The 19,545-nt window shown below is 43.2% G+C and overlaps 1 protein-coding gene across 1 annotated transcript in view; it reads right to left on the bottom strand.

Moving 5' to 3' along the window:
• Positions 1 to 19,545, bottom strand: part of Ndc1 (NDC1 transmembrane nucleoporin) — a 58,508-nt gene that overhangs the window by 28,775 nt on the left and 10,188 nt on the right. Inside the window, exons 6-14 of the mRNA XM_006977716.4 lie at positions 18,139 to 18,247; positions 17,176 to 17,227; positions 14,113 to 14,248; positions 12,531 to 12,623; positions 10,681 to 10,762; positions 7,787 to 7,942; positions 4,544 to 4,783; positions 4,340 to 4,455; positions 1,659 to 1,709 (exon numbers count right to left, since the gene is read on the bottom strand). Coding sequence (XP_006977778.4) covers positions 1,659 to 1,709; positions 4,340 to 4,455; positions 4,544 to 4,783; positions 7,787 to 7,942; positions 10,681 to 10,762; positions 12,531 to 12,623; positions 14,113 to 14,248; positions 17,176 to 17,227; positions 18,139 to 18,247 — 1,035 coding nt within the window. The remainder of the gene's footprint in view (positions 1 to 1,658; positions 1,710 to 4,339; positions 4,456 to 4,543; positions 4,784 to 7,786; positions 7,943 to 10,680; positions 10,763 to 12,530; positions 12,624 to 14,112; positions 14,249 to 17,175; positions 17,228 to 18,138; positions 18,248 to 19,545) is intronic.

The raw sequence follows: 19,545 nt of genomic DNA, 5'->3' as shown, positions 1-19,545 counted from the left end.
ACATCATCACCTACAGCTCCTCACCACACATCATCACCCACAGCTCCTCACCACACAATAGCTCTTACAGATTAGAATCAGAGTGGATATTCACTCACAGAGGAAAAGACTTTCTGCTTGACAGAAAAGAGGACCACTGTCAGAATCACAGGAGGGACTTGAGTGAAAGTGCATGTCACACATAAGACACTCAGGAAGTTTGTTTTCCACTCTGGAGACCAAGAACTGCAGTAAAACTTCAGAGAACTCTCATCCTCTTCGGGAGGGACAAGACACATGTTGCTAAAGGATAGTCCTAGGGGATTGGTTTTTGGAAAGGCAAGTGATCATCAGGCAGATCTTCCCTTCCCTTGTAGGGAAAAAGCACCGTGAAGAAGTAGAAATGGCTCTTGCACAGATTCACACATCACACCAGGGTTGCTCAACTCTTCCTCCATCACTGTATGGCTTCAGAGTACACAAGAATAGTGAAACCTTGGCGTGTGTGTGCCAAAGGCTCCATAAGCCCGGACACTAATACTGCAGTATGGACAGAGAGAGGTTAAGGTGTGCAAGTGTGCTGTGGATATTGCTCTGTATGCTGTGAATGTGTTGCTCTGCTTGGTTGATAAATAAAATACTGATTGGCCAGTAGCCAGGCAGGAAGTATAGGCGGGATAAACAGACAAGGAGAATTCTGGGAAGAGGAAGGCTGAGTCAGGAGTAGCCAGCCAGACACAGAAAAAACAAGACAAAACTGAGAAAAGGTACCAAGCCACCTGGCTAAACATGAATAAAAGTTATGGGTTAATTTAAGTGTAAGAGCTAATCAGTGGTAGGCCTGAGCTAATGGCCGAGAAGTTTATATTAATATAAGCTTCTGAGTGATTATTTTATAAATGGCTACAGGGTCTGTGGAGCTGGGCAGAACCAGAAAAAACTTCATCTACACAAGTACTCTGCCCTATATGTGGACAAAGGCTTTGCCTGAGAAAGGATTCACACAAAACAGCTACACCTAACAGAAAACCCAAGTCAGTCTTTAGTTTCTGCAGCTGACATTTACTGCCCAGGGGTAGCTGAAACAAGGGGGAGACCAGCTGAAAGGGCTGTTTGCTTGTCTGGGGTTTTGTTTTGTTTGTTTGTTTTTTGGTGTTTGGGCTATTTTGGGATAGGACTTCCTAAGTTGCCAGGTCTCACTTAAAATTCTCAATCCTCCTGCCTCAGCATCTGGGTCCTGTGGGAAGAAAAATGTAAGCCAAATGCTGGCACAGAATTCAACTTTGATGCCTGAGATGCAATTTTTTAATCCATCAAGAATTCAACATCGGTCATCTAATTCAGTCTCCTCCCTTTTGAATACCAACAGGCCACAAGGATGTGAGCAGGAAACAAGTCACGAAGCACAGAAAGCCTGACTGCTTGCCAGCCAGCATGGAAGGGCCAAAGGTGAAAATCACCAAAGCTGCCAGCACCAGTCACAGGGGAACAACCACTGAGGCAAGCCCCAGGAATCATGGGGTGACATGTGTGTCTAGGAGAGGACTGTCCAAATGCAAGGCAGAGATCTATCTCATCGCGGCTTGCTGGGTGTCTATATTACAAGTCCTATCTTTTCTGCTCCCTCACACTCTATTTCCTCTCATCCCATCCTTAATGCCGTCATTTTATATTCTTACCTTACTAAAAAAGTACATTATCAGCACCCGTTTTGACAAGAAATTCTTAATCTGAGTTGGAAAAAAAAAATTAGCAAGGTTATTCTTTCAAGTCTACTCAAGTATAGCACACATTTCTAAGTTCTTCCCACAGAAAAGTTTTCTAAATGTAAATGTAGCAATGAACAATAGTTACAATAAGCTATGGAAGTAAATAGCACTGTGCTATGGAGTGGATAAACAGGTAAGCCACCACCCTTAACTGTGTTTCCACGCACATGCACTGACACCCAAATACAGCCTTGCCATACCAGAAGGAAACCTCAGAGGTTTGGGTAGAACTTTCTCAACCTGTTGTTTTTTTTTCTCAATTTGTATAACTGCTGTCCCTTAGCCACCCTCCAAGACATTCTCTACAAGGTGACATTTACAGAAAACAAGATTCCTATATCAGACTCTGAGTCCACTGAGTTGAAAGTAAACTTGTACCTTGGGAGACTCACTGAAAGCCACACTAAGCCACAGGATGTAGAAGGCAGAACCTGTTAGTTACTACGCAAACCCTAGCAGGACTGTACTGTGTCTCATGGTCCCTTTATTCTATACCAACCTCCTCATCTCATCAGCAAGCATGGGTCTATTTCTCCCATTTAGAAAAGAATGATTTTCTGAAGTCCTTAACTCCTCAACTCCTTCCAGTTACTGGTCATTTTCTCTCCATTTATGGCAAAAGTCGTTCAAAGACTGGCTTCTTGGAAGGTATCCATTTTCTCTCCTAATCCCTCCTGACCATCCTCTTTTTTTTTTTTTTTCCTTTCTGGAGCTGAGAACCGAACTCAGGGTCTTGCGCTTGCTAGGCAAGCGCTCTACCACTGAGCTAAATCCCCAACCCCACTGACCACCCTTCTCTACCTAAGAACTCCTGTCAAAACTCAGGCAAGATGGTTCAGACCTATAGCCTCAGAAGCTGGGGTTCAAAGACTGCCTGATTGGGCTACAGAGAAAGTCTGAGGCGAACTGAACAACAGATCCCATCCCCGCAAAAAATCAAAACTGACTGGGATGTAGCTCAGTGGTAGAGTACTTGCCTATGTCTATTAGACTCTAGGTTCCATTCCCCATAGTGGACCTGGTGACCCCACTGTCCCCGCTCCCATGTTAACCCGTCACCCCACACTGCTCCTGTCACTCTGACCTGGTGACCCCACCGTCCCCGCTCCCATGTTAACCCGTCACCCCACACTGTTGCTGTTCCTGTCACTCAGTCCTGCTCTAGGAAACGTTCTTTCCTCTCCTCAGTTGCTGCTCCTGAAGAGTCCTGTGCTCTTCCTCTCCTCTCTTGGACCCTTCATCAGTGGAGAGTCCAGGTTAGAGCTCTCTCTTCCCTTCTGTAGCCACACTCAACAACACTGAGTCTCAGGGCTTTTGAATGCTGTCTGCACCCTGATGACTTCCGAAAGTACATCATCACCAGAATCTTCTGTTTCAGATACACATCTAACTGTCACTTGTTTTTCTAAATAGGTATCTCAAAGTTGCCAGACCCCAAATCAAACTAAGTTCCCCACTTCACCTCTATTAATCTCCTCCTTCAGAATCAGTGGTGAACTGCCCCAATCTCCTGCAACTATTTTAGTCTGGTGCCTCAGGCCAGAGCCTCACAGAAAACACTGACCCTTTTCTCCTGCATACCAACGGCAAATTCCAGGCAAATTCTATTACATTCCTATGAAACCATGTACCCAGACCTTGACCATACTTTACAGGTGCCATGGCAACTCCCATGATCACACAGCCGTCCCCAACAGATGACTGCGGCGGCTTTAGCACTGGTTCTCGGCTTCTACGCCTGCTCAGGACAAGTCTCACCTCAACCCCACCATTTAAAAAGCTCCTTCACAACGGAAGTGACATTGCAATATCCTACGAACGCAACAATGTGGCAGTTTCCATCTCACTGAGGGAAAAGGCCAGTTTCAGCACCAAGTGCTGCCACCCAAGCTCTGGAGCCTGCCACCTCTCTGAGCTCACCTCCCTCCAGCCACCATCCCTCAGTTGGCTCCAGGCACACTAGTTGTTTCCACTGCTGCTCACACAAGCCACAGGCACGCCCTCTCTTGGGTGTGAATCTTCCCATCCTCCCTGCTGCTCTCACCAAGTGTCACCTTTTCTCTGAGACCTCTCTGATCAGGCCACAGGAGACAGTCCCCTTCCTGTAACGACTGTTCCTTCTCACCTGCCCTACTTCTATCTATCAAAATTCTCTTCTGTTAAGTCTATTTTTCCTATTTTGGACATAATCTATCAAGATGCAGCTGAGAGATAATAGCATGTCACAGTATAAAGCAACTTTTGCCCTTAATAGCTCCAAGAACAGCCCTTCCATTAATCCAATTAGTGGCACTCTCCATTTAAAGAAACAGAGCATATTTACTTGCTTACTCCTGTTTCCCTGACTAAGACAGAAACATAGGGAAGGGCTTTGTTTGACTTGCTGTTTAACCCAGAGCCTAGAACCCAACTATCTCTTTAAGAATTAAGTCATGTGAAATGCATTATAATTCAAAACATTCTAATACTGGTGATTCGTGAGTTAATCTGACACGTGAAGCATAAAAGAAACACACAAAAAACTATCACTGTTGTGAGATCCTTAATCTTCTAATGATGTAAATATAAAACCTGTAGACGTATCATCCTACCTGTTCACGTTTATTCTGAATCCATAAGTAAATCACATTGGGCTGTCTCACTGTCTTACCCTCAGCAGTGACAGAGGTACAAGGAGATGGATTAGAAAACTCAGATATTTGCTGATCTATTAAAAAGAAATGATAAGGTGAGAACTTAAGCTGTCTAATCCTGCAACTGTGAGACTTCAAATTTTAAAAATAAACAGCCCTCACCAGAAGTGTGAGTCCACAATCTCGGCCCTCTTCTTATTAGCTGAGGACTTTGGGGAGACCCATAGCAGGTGTTTACATCAAAAATTCCAGCCATTCGATTCACTGCATTGGAGCCAAACGGGGTCCCAAAAGGATTTGAAACATCAGGCGTAGGTAATTTTGGAGAAAACAGTGATGTCTTAACTAATGGTGGCACCGAAGGCATCTGGCTAGTTTTTGGTGTCTGAAAAGCAGTTTCCTCTGTAAAAGAACAGATGCAGTGCAGATGAGGTAACATGGCCCAGGCAGGCCAGCAGAGGGTCTCAGGTCTACACTCCCCCTTAAGACATTGAAGGAACGCACACTAGCCAGCTTCCATCTAGATTTAAGTCCATGTCCAGACTTTATGTTGTCATCCAGGAACCACTCCACCAGGAGTTTTAGATTGGTTTGTTCATTTTGTGCATTATTATCGTGTGTGTGTGTGTGTGTGTGTGTGTGTGTGTGTGTGTGTGTACGTACGTGCGTGTGCTGAAGAGCAGCCACGTGAGAAGAGGTCAAGGGACAGCTCTTGAGAGCTGGTTCTTTCCTTTCCCCGTGGGCTCGAGGCAAAGCAGGTCACCAGGCTTGCAGAGCAAGCACCTTTACCTGCTGAGTCACCTCAGCAGCAGAAGAAGATGGCTTCTTCTGTTTCCTGTCACATCATGTGGTCTCAATCCCCTCCCCGAGTATCCTGATTGCAAGGCTCATTTCTCTAAGTACTTTCAAATGAACTCATTACCTGTATTTTACTTTTAAACAGGAGAAACTCACTGCATCAGAATCTATCCAGTTTGGCTGTATGTTCCTATTTTAATTACTACTTGGCCAAATCCATCCAAATTTATGGTAAAGATGGGAAGGAAAAAAAATGCTAGCACTTTCCAAAAAAAAAAAAAAAAAAAAAAAAAGCCCCACCAAAGACTAAGTTGTTGCTGAGTACTGTGGGATAATCCTTCTGTATGCTGTGAACAGGTATTACTCTCATTGGTTGATAATAAAGCTGATTGGCTTTATAAAGGCAGGATAAAATTAGGCAGAACAATCAAACTGAGGACTGGATGAAGAAGGGAGGAATCAAGGAGAAGCCAGGGAACCCAAGAAGCAAGATGCTAGAAAACAGGTAAAGCCATGAGGCAATACATAGATTAATAAAAATGAGTTAATTTGCCGGCGGTGGTGGCAAAAGCCTTTAATCCCAGCACTCGGAGGCAGAGGCAGAGGCAAGCAGATCTCTGTGAGTTCAAGGCCAGCCTGGTCTACAGAGTGAGTTCCAGGAAAAGCACCAAAACTACGCGGAGAAACCATCTCAAAAAACAAAAATGGGTTGATTTAAATGTAAGAACTAGTTAGCAAAAAGTCTGAGCTATCAACTGAACATTTTGTAATTAATATAAGTTTCTGTGTCAAGATTGAGCCTGTATGATAATGAGTATTCCGAGACGGGTAATGCCTGGGGGGTGCTCACCAACCTAAGACAGAGCGCCTGTGTGGCCTGGGCAGGTGTCTCCATGATGGGTAAGGTGACCTGCTGATGTCCCACACAACTCAAGTCAGAAACTCACTTTTTAATAAAAGGGGGACCTGTAGGTCCCTGGCCCCCGTTTTGGGTAACTGTTGCCTTGCTTGTGGACCTTGACCTTGATATCCTCCTTATGCTAATTCCCTGCCAGGTTCCACCCTCCTGAATGCTAAAGGGAAGTTCCTTGTCTGTGTATCCTGAATAATGGGCATTAACAGCTTAGATGCAAGATTGTAAAACATCAGTAGTGGACTTCTGCCCTCCGGGGTTCTCCCATTGTGCTGTAACCCTGAATTTAAGACCTCCTCCCTCCTTCAATAAATGACATTCGGCATTTAAAATTTAATATATATATGTATATATATATATGTGTGTGTATGTATATATATACATATATATATTAAATATATACATATATATAACATATATACATACTGCGAATGTAATCTATGAATACCACATATGTGATTAATATCATGAGTGTAATTAATGAATATCATGAGTGTAATTTAAAAAAAAAAAAGCGATTGGGGGCAAAAAAAAAATAGTAAGTTTTGTGTGTTTATTTGGGACCAGGCGGTCAGGACAAAAAAACTCCCGTTTTATAGCTGGGCATGGTAGGGTAGACTTGTAATCCAGCTAATCAGGAGGCTAAGGCAGGAGAATTACAGGTTCAAGGAGTACCCAGGCTAAAGTTTGTCAAGGCTAGCCCAGGGCACTTCTAATACCCTGTGTCAAAATGAAAAGTTAAAAAAAAAAAAGGCTGAGAATGTAGCTCAGAGTTAAAGCGCTTGTCTAGTATGCACAATCCTGGGTATCAAAGAAAAGGACTAATTTCCCAGGATATTTATTAATCGGACCAATAAACAGCTTCATTGAAAACCACCTTATTTTGGGCTAAAGTAGCCAAGTTGTAGAATATATTTTTAGCCTGTGTGAAGATTTTGATTCAATCATTTATCAACAGAAAAACTAACAACAAAAAGTCAGCTTGTAACAACCAATTCAGTTCTAGTACGCTATACAAAATCAGAGGAAACTTCTCAACACTCTGGCACAAGATAAATGACTGCATTAGGATTCTGCTCTTTTAAATAAAACTGCAACAAAACATTAAACATTGATCCCAATACTCAGGAGGCAGAGGCAGGTGAATTCAGAACTAGCCTGGTCTATAGAGTGGGTTCAAGGACAGCCAAGGCTACTGTCTCAAAAAAGAGAAAAGAAAAGAGAAAGAAAGAAAGAAAGAAAAACACTGGAAGTGCTAAACTTGTCATCCCATGACTTTGAGATGAGGTTTCACTGTGTAGCTGTGGGTGTCCTGGAGCTCCCTCTGTAGACCAGACCTTGAACTCACAGAGATCCATCTGCCTCTGCCTCCTGAGTGCTGGGATTAAACGCATGCGCCACCACACCTGGCTGTATCCGTCTTTTAAACACTACTGTTACACTGGACATAATCTAAAGCATTTTATTAACTGAAAAATGAAAAACACTGTATTTTTTAATGTTCAATGACATGTTGCTTTTCAATCTACAATAACAAAGGTCTTTCTTGGTTCAATACAATATCTGGTATTGTTGTCATGTTGGATTGATCTCTTCTAAACATATATACCTCACACATGCAAATAACCATAAATTAACTGCTGTCACTTTTCTAGGAAACATACGTTTTCCCATCTCATTTAAAACTAAGTCACCTGGAGAACTCAATTTCTTGGGTTCCACTGGGTATGATGAAGACATCCTCCCATTTGTAGCGGCAGCTTCTTGGTAGAGAACCAGTTTCTGAGTCATATCGTTTAAAAGACTCAAACACTCCCTCGAAATGGCAGTCCAATTGTGGGGGTGTCCACCTAGGATAGGCAAACAATAGCTTGTAAAAGGTAAGAAATCCTGTATTCACGAAGCTTGGGCGGGAGGGACTCAGGAAGAGCGTCTTCATCCCCTCTGCAGCAGGACCCACTGTCTGTCTCCGTTAAGCTACTACTCACTCATGGCACCCAGTACACAGCAATCTAACAACTTCTTGGCTGAATCAATTTGCTGAAAAGTCTGCAAACAAAAATTTGGATTTTACCCTTAAAAACCTCCCAAATAGGTTGCCAAAATTAAGCCAAGCACTAGACCATGGTTTTTCCAAAGACAGAGTCACTTCCCAGCAATGCTGAAGACAGCTAAGTCTGTGGAAATGAAGGAAGGCAATGAGAGCTGGGATGGATGTGCTCAATCCTTCAGTGGCTGCCACACTAGCTCTTCAGTGCTCCTCACACTCGCATCTATAGGAGTTCCTCCTTACTCACAATCCAACTCTGCATTTCCCCAGGCAACCGTGATCCAAAAACAGCAAGTACAAAAGTTCATAAATGACTTGGGAGCTTTAGATCAGCTCTTCTGCATAGCGTTATTTAATCTAGTGCCATTCCACGATAACTGAGCGCCTCACTCACACCCGACACACTCACACTACATACACTACCTGCTGGGCACTCACCAGGTAATCCTCTAGGTTATCAGATGGAGTGTCACAGCATCAAGATGCTGTGTCCAAACACCCCTACTTTATCAACAATGGCCCCATCGCACAAGAGTAGTGATAGTAGCAATTTCATCATAGTATATTATTGTAATTGTTCTATTTTCTTCTTATTGTTGTGCACCCCTTATGGTGCTTAATTTATACATTTTATCATAGGTATACAGTTATATATACATCGGAAAGAAAGCACAGGGTACAGAGGGTTCAGTACCATCCATGGTTTCGGGCACCACTGGGAGCCTCGGAACATGTCCCATAGATAAGGCAGAGACCATGTCTAAGAGACAGTATTTGCACCGGCTGTGGTGGCATGGCAGGCAGATCTCTTGAGTTCAAGGCCAGTCTGGCCTACAGAGCTAGTTCCAGGACAGTCAAGGCTACAAGGGGAACTATGTCTCAAAAATTTTAAAAAAAAAAAGAGATTCATGGGCTGGAGAGATGGCTCAGCGGTTAAGAGCACTGGCTGTTCTTCCAGAGGTCCTGAGTTCAATTCCCAGCAACCACATGGTGGCTCACAGCTACCTGTAATGAGATCTGCTGCCCTCTTCTGGCCTGCAGGGATAAGTCCAGGCAGAACACTCTTTACTAAATAAATAAATAAATCTTTAAAAAAAAAAAAAAAAAAAAAAAAGAGATTCAGTCTCTAGGAGTGACTTGGCTATTTGATAATGATTTTTTCCAGTTTTTAAAATTGATTTTAAACTTCATTAAATTAAAAAAGAAAAAAAAAAATCACACACCAAAATAAGCAGACCCAGACTCTACCACTCAATTTTTTGTACTTGGAGAGCTTACATATGCCATTGTGTTATTTAACATGAACTAATAATTCCCATTCTTTAGAAAAAATAAAACTCTCTTCTCATCTTTGTCTTTGATTTTCCATGACCTTTGTCTATTCAGGTTATCACGTAAAGACCACACACGCTCCACTGCCTGTTAAGAACAGCAGAGGCCGGTGAACGTCCCCCATCTCCTGGCATGCATTTCCTTGTCACCTAATCAGCAGGCACACACGAGAGTCTCGTCAGCAGACTGATGCACTATACTGGTAACTCAGGACAACTAGGAGCTGTGTAATATTCTAATTAAATTCTAATCTTATGCCCCAGAGCAGAAGTTCTCTGGCAGAGCACAGGATACTTTGTCAGTTGCCCGAATCTCTGGAAAAACGACTGCAGAGGATGAGCCCAGCAGGACAGGAAAGCACCACTGCTACCTGTTCTCCACGGCAGCAGCTCTGGTTTCTCCCCACTAGAGAGCAAATCTGATCAATTATATTTGTATATAACTCGGCTTCGTTTCCATATCCCATTTAAACACATACGATCCTTTACAGTCTGGGAATTGGCCAGCTTAGCAAACAATGGAGTGCTAATGAGAAAGCAGGGTACCCAGGCTCCTCCCCCTGGGCTGGCGCTGGCGCTGGGGCTGTGGCCGGACTACTTCCCTGCCAAGAACACGGCGGCGAGAGCTCGGCAAAGTCAGCCTTGAGCTGCCTGGCAAGTACAGTGGAGAGTCCGGCCTGCCAAGGGCGCCCTCAGCCACCATCAGTCCAGCCTCGGTCTCCCTTTTCTTCTAGAAAGGAGGCAGAGTAACCTAGCAGGAACAGAGAGCTCTGTCCATGGAGCCAAATAACAGAATCTTACTCCAGTCCTTACTCCTATCTAGGAAGGAAGCCACCTAGTTCTTAAGGTCCTCAACAGCATTAAAACAGCTGAGATTCTTAGGCTGCACTGTCCTGCTAAGACACTCAATACATAATTTCTTCAGATTCAAGTATTTAAGGAGCTGAAAGAAATGAATATCCACAAATAAATAAGTGCTTTTCCTGGTGACATAAATTCTACCCTCAGCAAAGTAATTGCTTAAGTCATTTAAGATTTAGTCCATTCTTCCTCTAAGGGCTCAGGATGTGTGACATGGATGAACTAGACCTCTCTTCCAAAAGTTTGGAGCACCTTGGGCATGAGAGTGACCTCTGCACCTATACACCACGCACGCACGCATGCACGCATGCACGCACACAATCAAATCTACTCCTCTCTGCAATACCTGGTTGGCTGAGGCTAAAAACTTCTTGCCTTCGAGATGGAGAATACTGAGAAAGCAACATCAGGTCCTGTAAGGCCAAATACTAAAAGGAAAAAAGAAAGAAAGACTGTTAAAGCTTTAACAAAATCATACACAAGATCTAGACTCATTACATATCCGAGGAGCAATCAGATGGACTTTATAAAAAAACAAGTGTTTCAGGACCACGACCGTCCTTTCTGGATCTCTGGAACTCTCTTGCTCTACCTCCCTATACACTATAAGAACTACAGAGCTCTGTATTTTCATAGCTCTGTAATGGAAAACTCCAATATGGCTTCCTTCTGGAATTTTCTGTCCTCCCACACACACTGACATCTCTCAACTGTGGCACTTCCGCCTGTGAGACCCACAAGAATAGGAACATTATCTTGCTCACTGCCATACCCAAAGGCAGAGCCTAACCCATAAAACACACAGCTATAGCTTTTTCCTGAAAATCCACCTTCTCCCTGGCAAGCCTCCTTACTCCACAGGCGCGCTCCTTCTGAGAAGCAGCCTAGGATGGGAACCCAGGGGAGGAGGGCAGTACTGCACGCGCCAGCCCAACCTGAGCGGGGTTGCGGCTGCCTTTCCCATTAGCCCATGCTGTCTTAGTCATCGCTGAACCCGCTGCAGCCACAGGACCTGACCCTGCCCACTAAGAGAGATTTCCTAAGTACCCAAACGAGTAGCTAATACCTACTGGCGATCAGTGCCTCGATGGTTCATTTACCTACTTGTTTACAGTGTCTCTAGACTGTGACAAAAACTGCTGGGTTCCCAGCATCTTCTTGTAACTACTGTTAAAGTAGTAAGCTAGCTGGGCATGCTGGTACATGCCTCAGCACTTAGAAGGGGGTTTAGGCAGGACAAGTGCAAAGTCAAGTCCAACCTGGCCTACACAGCATGATGCTGTCTGAAAAACATAAAAGTATACAATAAATAAGGCACCATGACCTTTTAGTAGGATAAGTTATATCCTGTTATATTTAGATTTCCTTTACAATCTCAAATTGCAATTTAAATCAAAACAATTTTTCTCATTTAGTTTGATTTGTAAACTTCTTCAACTTTTATGATTACGATTTGTTTTAGAACCCTCAGTAATTTGTATGTCAACATACCACTAAGCACACTACCTTTGAGACGACACACAGTGCATGAATAAAAGTGGATCTAGCTCCAGCAATGTAAAAACTCACAGTATTTCTGCATTACTGCCAGGAATGGTTTGCAAAGACTATGGATTTAGTTGGCTACCACGGCATCTTATGCTTGAGAGAACTGGATGTGTTTATGAGAAGTTAGCTAGCTGAGCTGGGTCTGGTGGGGCGGCCGGTGGTCTCCATTACTCAGGCAGCTGAGACAGGAGTTCAGGATGAATCCAGGAGTTCAAAGCCATCCTGGGAAACATATGTACATTGCTGGTGCATACCCAGGGTACTTTACTTTTATATTTAGTCACTTGAAATGACAAAAAAAAAATTTTTAATGACATTACTACGTCATTTTTACAGTACCAATACTAGAATATTCTGGGACAGTGGTTCTCAACTTCCTAATACAGTTCCTATTTGGTGACCTCCAACCATAAAATTACTTTTGTTGCTGCTTCCTAACTGTAATTTTGCTGTTATGAATTGTAACATAAATACCTGTGTTTTCCAACAGTCTCAGGCAATCCCTGGGAAAGGGTCATTTGACCCACAGGTTGAGAACCCCCGTTAGAGGCCCTCAAGAAGTCTATCTAAATGCCCAGCTGTGCTAACTATGCCTCCACCTCTGGAAGGAGGCGAAGATAACTGAGGCTGCAAGCCGCACTCTGGCACCTTGATGATGAGAGGAGGGCTGCTGCTGAGGACTCTCGGGAGGCACTCGTCCGACTCCTCCGCAAATGGGGGCTGGACAGGGAACACATAAGCCTGTTGGATATAATCACATACAGAGAATGTGAAAGGAATTCTTTTCCTGTCCTTGTTATCATCAGTGAGCACTGACTGAGATTACAGAGAGACAAATACAATCAAATCAACATCTTCAGTGCTCCTTGCAAAAGCACTGTTTAAAAAAATGTTACTGTGGGAGCCGGAGAGATGGCTCAGCAGTTAAAAGCATTGGCTGCTCTTCCAGAGGACCCATCCAGTCCCAGGGGATCAAATGTCTTCGTCTGGGCTCCACAGACCCCAGGCACTCATGTGGTACACAGATATGCATGAAGGCAAAACACTCATATGAATAAAGTTTTAAATAAAAACAAATACATTTTCCCAAGTGTCACTGTCCCAATTTTATCAAACTGACATCTACTAACAGAACTAAATTCCAGGAACAAAGAGCCTGTGAAGCCATTGAAAATTAACAGAGATGGTAAAATCAAATACAATACTACTATGACAAACACATCTAGATGATTTTTTTTTTAATGCAACTCTTCACTTAAAAAGATTTTAGTGGGCCTGGAGAGATGGCTCAGTGGTTAAGATCACTGACTGCTCTTTCACAGGACCCAGGTTCAACTCCCAGCACACACACGGCAGCTCACAACTATCTGTAACTCCACTTCCAGGGGATCCGACACCCTCACACAGACACACATGTAGGCAAAACACCAATAACATGAAATAAAAATAAATTAAAAAAAAAATATTTTTTTGTGAAACTGGAGAAATGGCTCAGCAGTTAAGAGCACTAGCTGACCTAGAGGACCTGAGTTCAATTTCCAGCCCCCACATGTCAGCTCACAACTGTCTATAATTTCAGTTTCAAGGAATTCATAGCAACAGATATGTATGTGGTGCACATATATATGAATGCTAGCAAAATAGACATACACATATGACAAAATATATCTTTTTTTAATATTCTGTGAGAATTGCCCACAGAATTATCAGAATCATTTAATAAATTTCAAGATGTTTTTCAAAAAGCAAATATTGCATAACTGCATATTTAAATGTTGATCGTATCTATTTCGATAGCATGTAAAATTAATTTAAAATCTAGGCTCATCTCCTACTCAAAATCCCAGGAGGAAAGCCAGGCTCTAAGTAAAGCGCAGCAAACACCACCCAGTTTAACTCCCAGATGCTCTGAGAGCACCAACTCTGTTCCTTGGAAACACAGAGTGTGCCAGGTGCTGGTGGCACTCGCCTTTAATCCCAGCACCCAGGAGGCAGAGGCAGGGGGATCTCTGTGAGTTTGAGGCCAGCCTGGGCTACAGAGTGAGTTCCAGGAAAGGCCCAAAGCTACACAGAGAAACCCTGCCTCAGGAAAAACCAAAAAAAGAAAGAAACACAGCGTGAAGGATGAAAACCACCGGAGTAACATGCTTTGAGCAGTGGTCTGCTGAAAGCACCACTTTCTATTCTCTGAAACACAACAGTACTAACAAAAACCCCTCCCAATACTGACCTCCGTGGCATAGATTTTGAAGAGTATCCAGGAGATGTACCAAGTCATCAAAAGGAAGACACCACAGAGCCAAACATGGTAGAGTAAGGAGACATTCAGGAGGCCGCCAATCGTGTCCAGAGGCCTGTGGGCCTGCCTAGGAAAACAGTAAGTGCCATGATTCCCATGCCAAAGACAAGGACTCCATGCAGAGAAAGACAGCCTATTTGCTGGTACCCTTCTAAAGCTCTTTTCCTAACGTCCCTCAGAGGTACATAGGGAGCCACAGGGAAACTGCCGGCAGGCACTGGCCCTGCAGGCCCCCGAGTTCTAAATCTGCAGTACCATTTACTGTGGAAGTCAGAGCCATGTCTATAAGCCTAACTACTTAGGACAGGTGGAAGCTTATTATTGCTAATTCATGGCTTAATTCTTTAAACCCATAAAATACAACTAGGCAAGAGGATCTGAAGTTCAAGGCCACCATAGTCTCAAAAATATAATTTGGACTTCTGGATCATGTGTGTGCCATTATAAACAGTTTCACAGTACTGCACGTATTACAAAAACAATGATAGCCCTTTTTTTTGGTTTTTTGAGACAGGGTTTCTCTGTGTAGCTCTGTGCCTTTCCTGAAAATCGCTCTATAGACCATCTGGCCTCGAACTCACAGAGATCCGTCTGGCTCTGCCTCCTGAGTGCTGGGATTAAAGGCATGCGCCACCACGGCCTTGCCTGATCTCTGCTTTTTAAACAATTTTAAAAACTATTAGAATGTTAAGAAGCTAAAAGCTCATATCCTACAAATCCTTGAGTAATTTAGTTAGTACTACTATAAATCCTATAATCACAAAACTAGCAATTGTACAAAAACAGAATTTGAATTTGACCGCCATCTACACACTGCTGTTAGATAAATAAATCATCACCTATATCTTTACGTCCATCTTTCTTTTCCTTATCCATAGAACAGAGTGTAATCTCTTCATTCAAACTCTTCAGACACTCACAAGGCTTACAACAGGTTGTCCACAGTGTTTGGTATTCGTGGGGAACGCCAGTACATGACACAATTATGTTTAGCTTCTAAGTAAATACTGACTGAGGGCCTGACTTGCATGAAGCAAAACTATTAGGCAGTTGGCCATATTATAAGGTAGTTTTGAGTGAAAGAACAAAAACTTAAATTTCTATCAAATATTGTTTTCCTCTTTCCAGTTGACCCAGTTTACATGGTAGGCTAACCAAATAAACGGCCCATGCATTTGGTTTCTCATCTAGTAACCAAGTAGAGGACAAAACTAAATTTTACCTAGGAACTTTCAAAATAATTGAAATCTGGGGACTGGAGAGATGGCTCAGTGGTTAAGAGCAATGGCTGCTCTTCCAGAGGACCTGAGTTCAATTCCCACCAACCACATGGCAGCTCACAACCATCTATATAGGACCTGATGCCCTCTTCTGGCATGCAGAGCACTCATACAGAAAATATAAATAAATTAAATCTTTTAAAAATTTTTTAAAAAATTGAAATCTATAGTACCTCTAAAATATCCAGATGTGTCAAAATCCCAACTCTCTAAAACTGAACCTAGTGAATTCCACATATGATACAAGTCTCACAGTGAAGTAACCAAAAATCAAAAGGACACACATTGGAGGCAACTGATTTTATCCAGAAACAACAGGTTAAGCCCTTTATGGTCTCTGTTTATTTGAAACAGGATCTCTCCATATAGCCCAGGCTGGCCTTGAACTCACAATCCTCCTGCTTCAGCCTCACTAGTCCTAGGATCATAGGATTGCACCCCCACCCGGCTTAGATGAACCCTTCAGCTGCGCCAAAGCGGGAGTGAGATAACTAACACAGTGCACTCCGGGTATCCGCGGACTGCAGCCTTCCTCAATTACGGTGCCTCACAGGCAGAGTGAAAATACTGACACATTACTGTGCGTACAGTTTTTCAGTATTTATTTGACGGGGAAACCATCACTATGTTACTAGACGTTCTTAGGGAGAGCTGGTGACAGGCTCAGTGGGTAAAGGCATTGCTGCTAAGTCTGACACCTGAGTTCCAGCCCCAGGACCCACGTGGTAAAAAGAGAACATACCAGAAGGAGAGAACTCTCAAAAGATGCCTCTGATGGCCACACATACACACATTAAATAAATACATAATTGTTAAAAAAAATTCTATGAGAAAAAAATGCATTTATTTACTTATTTGTGGTTTTTTGAGACAGGGTTTCTGTGTGTATCCCTGGTTGACCTGGAACTTGCTCTGTATATCAGGCTGGCCTCGAACTCACAGAGATCTGCCTGCCTCTGTCTCTGAAGTGCTAGGATTAAGGGCATGTGCCACCACTGCCCAGCTAAAACAATGCATTTATTTAAAAAAAAAAATCATAGATAGGATGAACAGGATAAATTTTATGACACATAATGGATGACAGAGCCAGACAGGGGCCACGCATCTCAGAAAGGCCACTTTCCTTTAGTGTGGAGGATGTCTAAGAGCAGCAGCAGCAGCAGCACAATGGACTGCTACTTCTTAGGTCTGGGGGAGGGTCTGAGTGAGTGGCGATGGCAGGAGTCTTTCCCTGTGGTCACCTAGGTGCATGACTCGGAAATCTTAGTGAGTTAGTTATTAATGATTTAACTTTCAAACATACATTGAAAAGATGACAGATCTTCCGTTGTCTCTAGGGGTTAAAATGAAGTGGATAAACCCAATGACACAGAGCACATGGCATTGAACACCCGAACTTAATGAAGTAGGAGACACTGAGAAGTCTAGCACAGAACAGACTACGGGTAAGGAACCCAGGAAGGACACGGTGTCGAGGTAAGCTTAGCCTTCCCTGATCCCACAGTGGCTAAGGACTGTGAGCGGCAGTGTGGAGTTTTCAGCCTAGAAACAGGACAGGGCACGAGCCACCTTCCCGTTACACCAAGCACCTCCCTCTCCTCTGTTGCTTCTTATTTCAATTAAAAAAAAAAAAAATCAAGGATAAACCTAACAAAGCATCTAGAAAGCGGGAAAACTGAAAAGGCAGGCAGCAGGAAAATCAGACTTGGCTTACTCATCTGTGTGGAGGTCCATCGCAGTGCTAATCCACGCTTTGGGAATGTGGCCTGAGAAGAACAATACCAAGACAGGAACGTGAGAAGTTAGACTGACACTCTTCAGTGTGCTTTACACTATGAGGTTCAACTACACAGGGAGACCTCAGTTAAAATGCTAGGCTGTCTGATTAGCAATGGACGGGAAAAGAGAATCATTTCTAAATACTGGAAGTCTTTCCATTGTACAGTTCTGAGATATACAAGTCTTAGTCACCATGGTTATTAAAAACAGAGCAAGACAAGACAACTGTGATAGACTATCGGCAGCACTTCCAGCTCTTCAGTACACGATACCTGTGGCTAACAGATGTGCACCATCAACTGTGACCAATTCCATCACCCCATCTCGAAGGCCACAGGTGAGCAGTCCCTCATCCCTGCCTCTCTCTCACAGAGCACACTGTGTAGCTGGGTTGCTTCGGAGCTGGTGAGATGGTTCAGCCGGTAAGCGCTCACCACCAGAACCCACATGACAGGAGAGAAGCAGTTCTTACAAGCTGTCCTCTGACTGCCGGGTTTACTACCTTTAACCGTGCAGCCCAGAGCTGTGTGCTGACTATTGTGCAACACATCTCCAGAACTACCTCGCCATGCAAGGCTGATCACCGCCCTGAGCAGCTCCTCCCTGTCCCCCGCTTACAGCCTCCATAACCATTGTTCTGTTCTGTCTGACCTGTGCAGCATCTGGTTTTCTGAGGTGAACGTAACAGCTCATGGCCTGTCTTGTGTTGCAACACAAGAGATTTATCCATTTAAAGAGTATTTTACATGTATACATCATATTCCCCTTAATAAAAATTCCCTTAACTGGTCAAGTACAACTATAAAAAAAATACTAATTCAATAAGAATAACTTTGCAACTGACATTTTCTAAACTATGAGCTAATAATATACTAAATTAGAAGGTAGAAATTCTTACCAAAAAAATAATACACAATGCAGAAATTTCTGACCACGAACAGGGATTCCACACAGCTATGTTTAACTAGTAAGAGGAGAGATCTCCTGAAGCGTAAAAACTTATACTGCTGTGGAGAACAACAAGAAAGATGTCAAACGACACATTCAGTACCGTTCTGAGGTGGACACTACTAGCAGAGGCAGAGGGTGAACCATCATCAGCAAGAGCTGGGGCTGCTTGCCTGGCATGTGTGAGGCCTTGGGTCAATCCCCACCACCAAAAAGACTTAAACTGGAACAAAACAAACTATAACTGGGAGCCTACGAGATGGTTCAGTGGATAAAGCTGCCTGCTGCCAAGCCTGATGATCTGAGTTCTAGCCCACATGAGGCCCATGATACAACAGAACCAATTCCCACAAGCTGTACACATTCTCTCTCTCTCTCTCTCTCTCTCTCTCTCTCTCTCTCTCTCTCTCTCTCTCTCTCTCACACACACACACACACACACACACACACACACACACACGGAGAAATAAAAACGTAATTTAGAACTTAAAGACAGACAATAATTGTACAAAAAGACAGACTATTCTGATGTTTAAATAGTTAATAGTTTTTACACTCTATAACTAAGATTAGAAGTAAGAATACCGACAATATCAAGTAAATGACTACAAGTATCCCATCACTCTTCAGAGGCTGACAGAGGAAGGAATGAATGGGCCTGTCTTCCCTCTTCTTCTTGCTTCCTATCAGCTCACCCTGCTTTATATTGATATATTTATATATCACCACCTCACCATGCACAAGACAACATCACACACTGTGTGTGAGCAATGCTCCTAGATAGTGAAAAGCTTAAGCCAGTGTGCTCCTCCACCTCAGCCTTTCAGGGAGGCAAACTTACCACAATAAACCCAAAGGCACAAATCTGACTGATGAGAAAAGACAGCTCCGGGCACACAAATCCATCATTTCAACTATTAACACCCAATCTTCACCTCTCTGACTTCACTGTCCTGCCACCCTCAAAAAACAGCGCCCGCCCAGGCAGATGGCCACATATGTGTAGCTGCAAGAGATGTCCCAAGTATACATTTTGGCCAATATGGCAGCACATGCCTATCATCAGCACTTGGGAAGCTGAGGCAGGAAGAGCTAGAGCTCATGACTAGCCTGGGCTATGCAGGGAAACCCTGTCTAAATATATATATTCTTACAAAGTTAATCTGAAGTGAAAGTTTATCATTTTAGAATGAACTTTAGAGATTCAAGAATCCAAAATTTCATCAAAAGAAATGACAACAAAAGCATGAAATTTGGCATTATGTGGTAGAAACAGTAATTGATCAGCACTGTCAACTATTAGTTCCTGTGGTCACTATACATCTGTGATGTTACGTAGACGGTCGATTTCACCTGG

Source organism: Peromyscus maniculatus, chromosome 2 (assembly GCF_049852395.1).
Source record: "Peromyscus maniculatus bairdii isolate BWxNUB_F1_BW_parent chromosome 2, HU_Pman_BW_mat_3.1, whole genome shotgun sequence".
NCBI lineage: Eukaryota > Metazoa > Chordata > Mammalia > Rodentia > Cricetidae > Peromyscus > Peromyscus maniculatus.
This window is presented reverse-complemented; position numbering and strand designations above follow the sequence as displayed.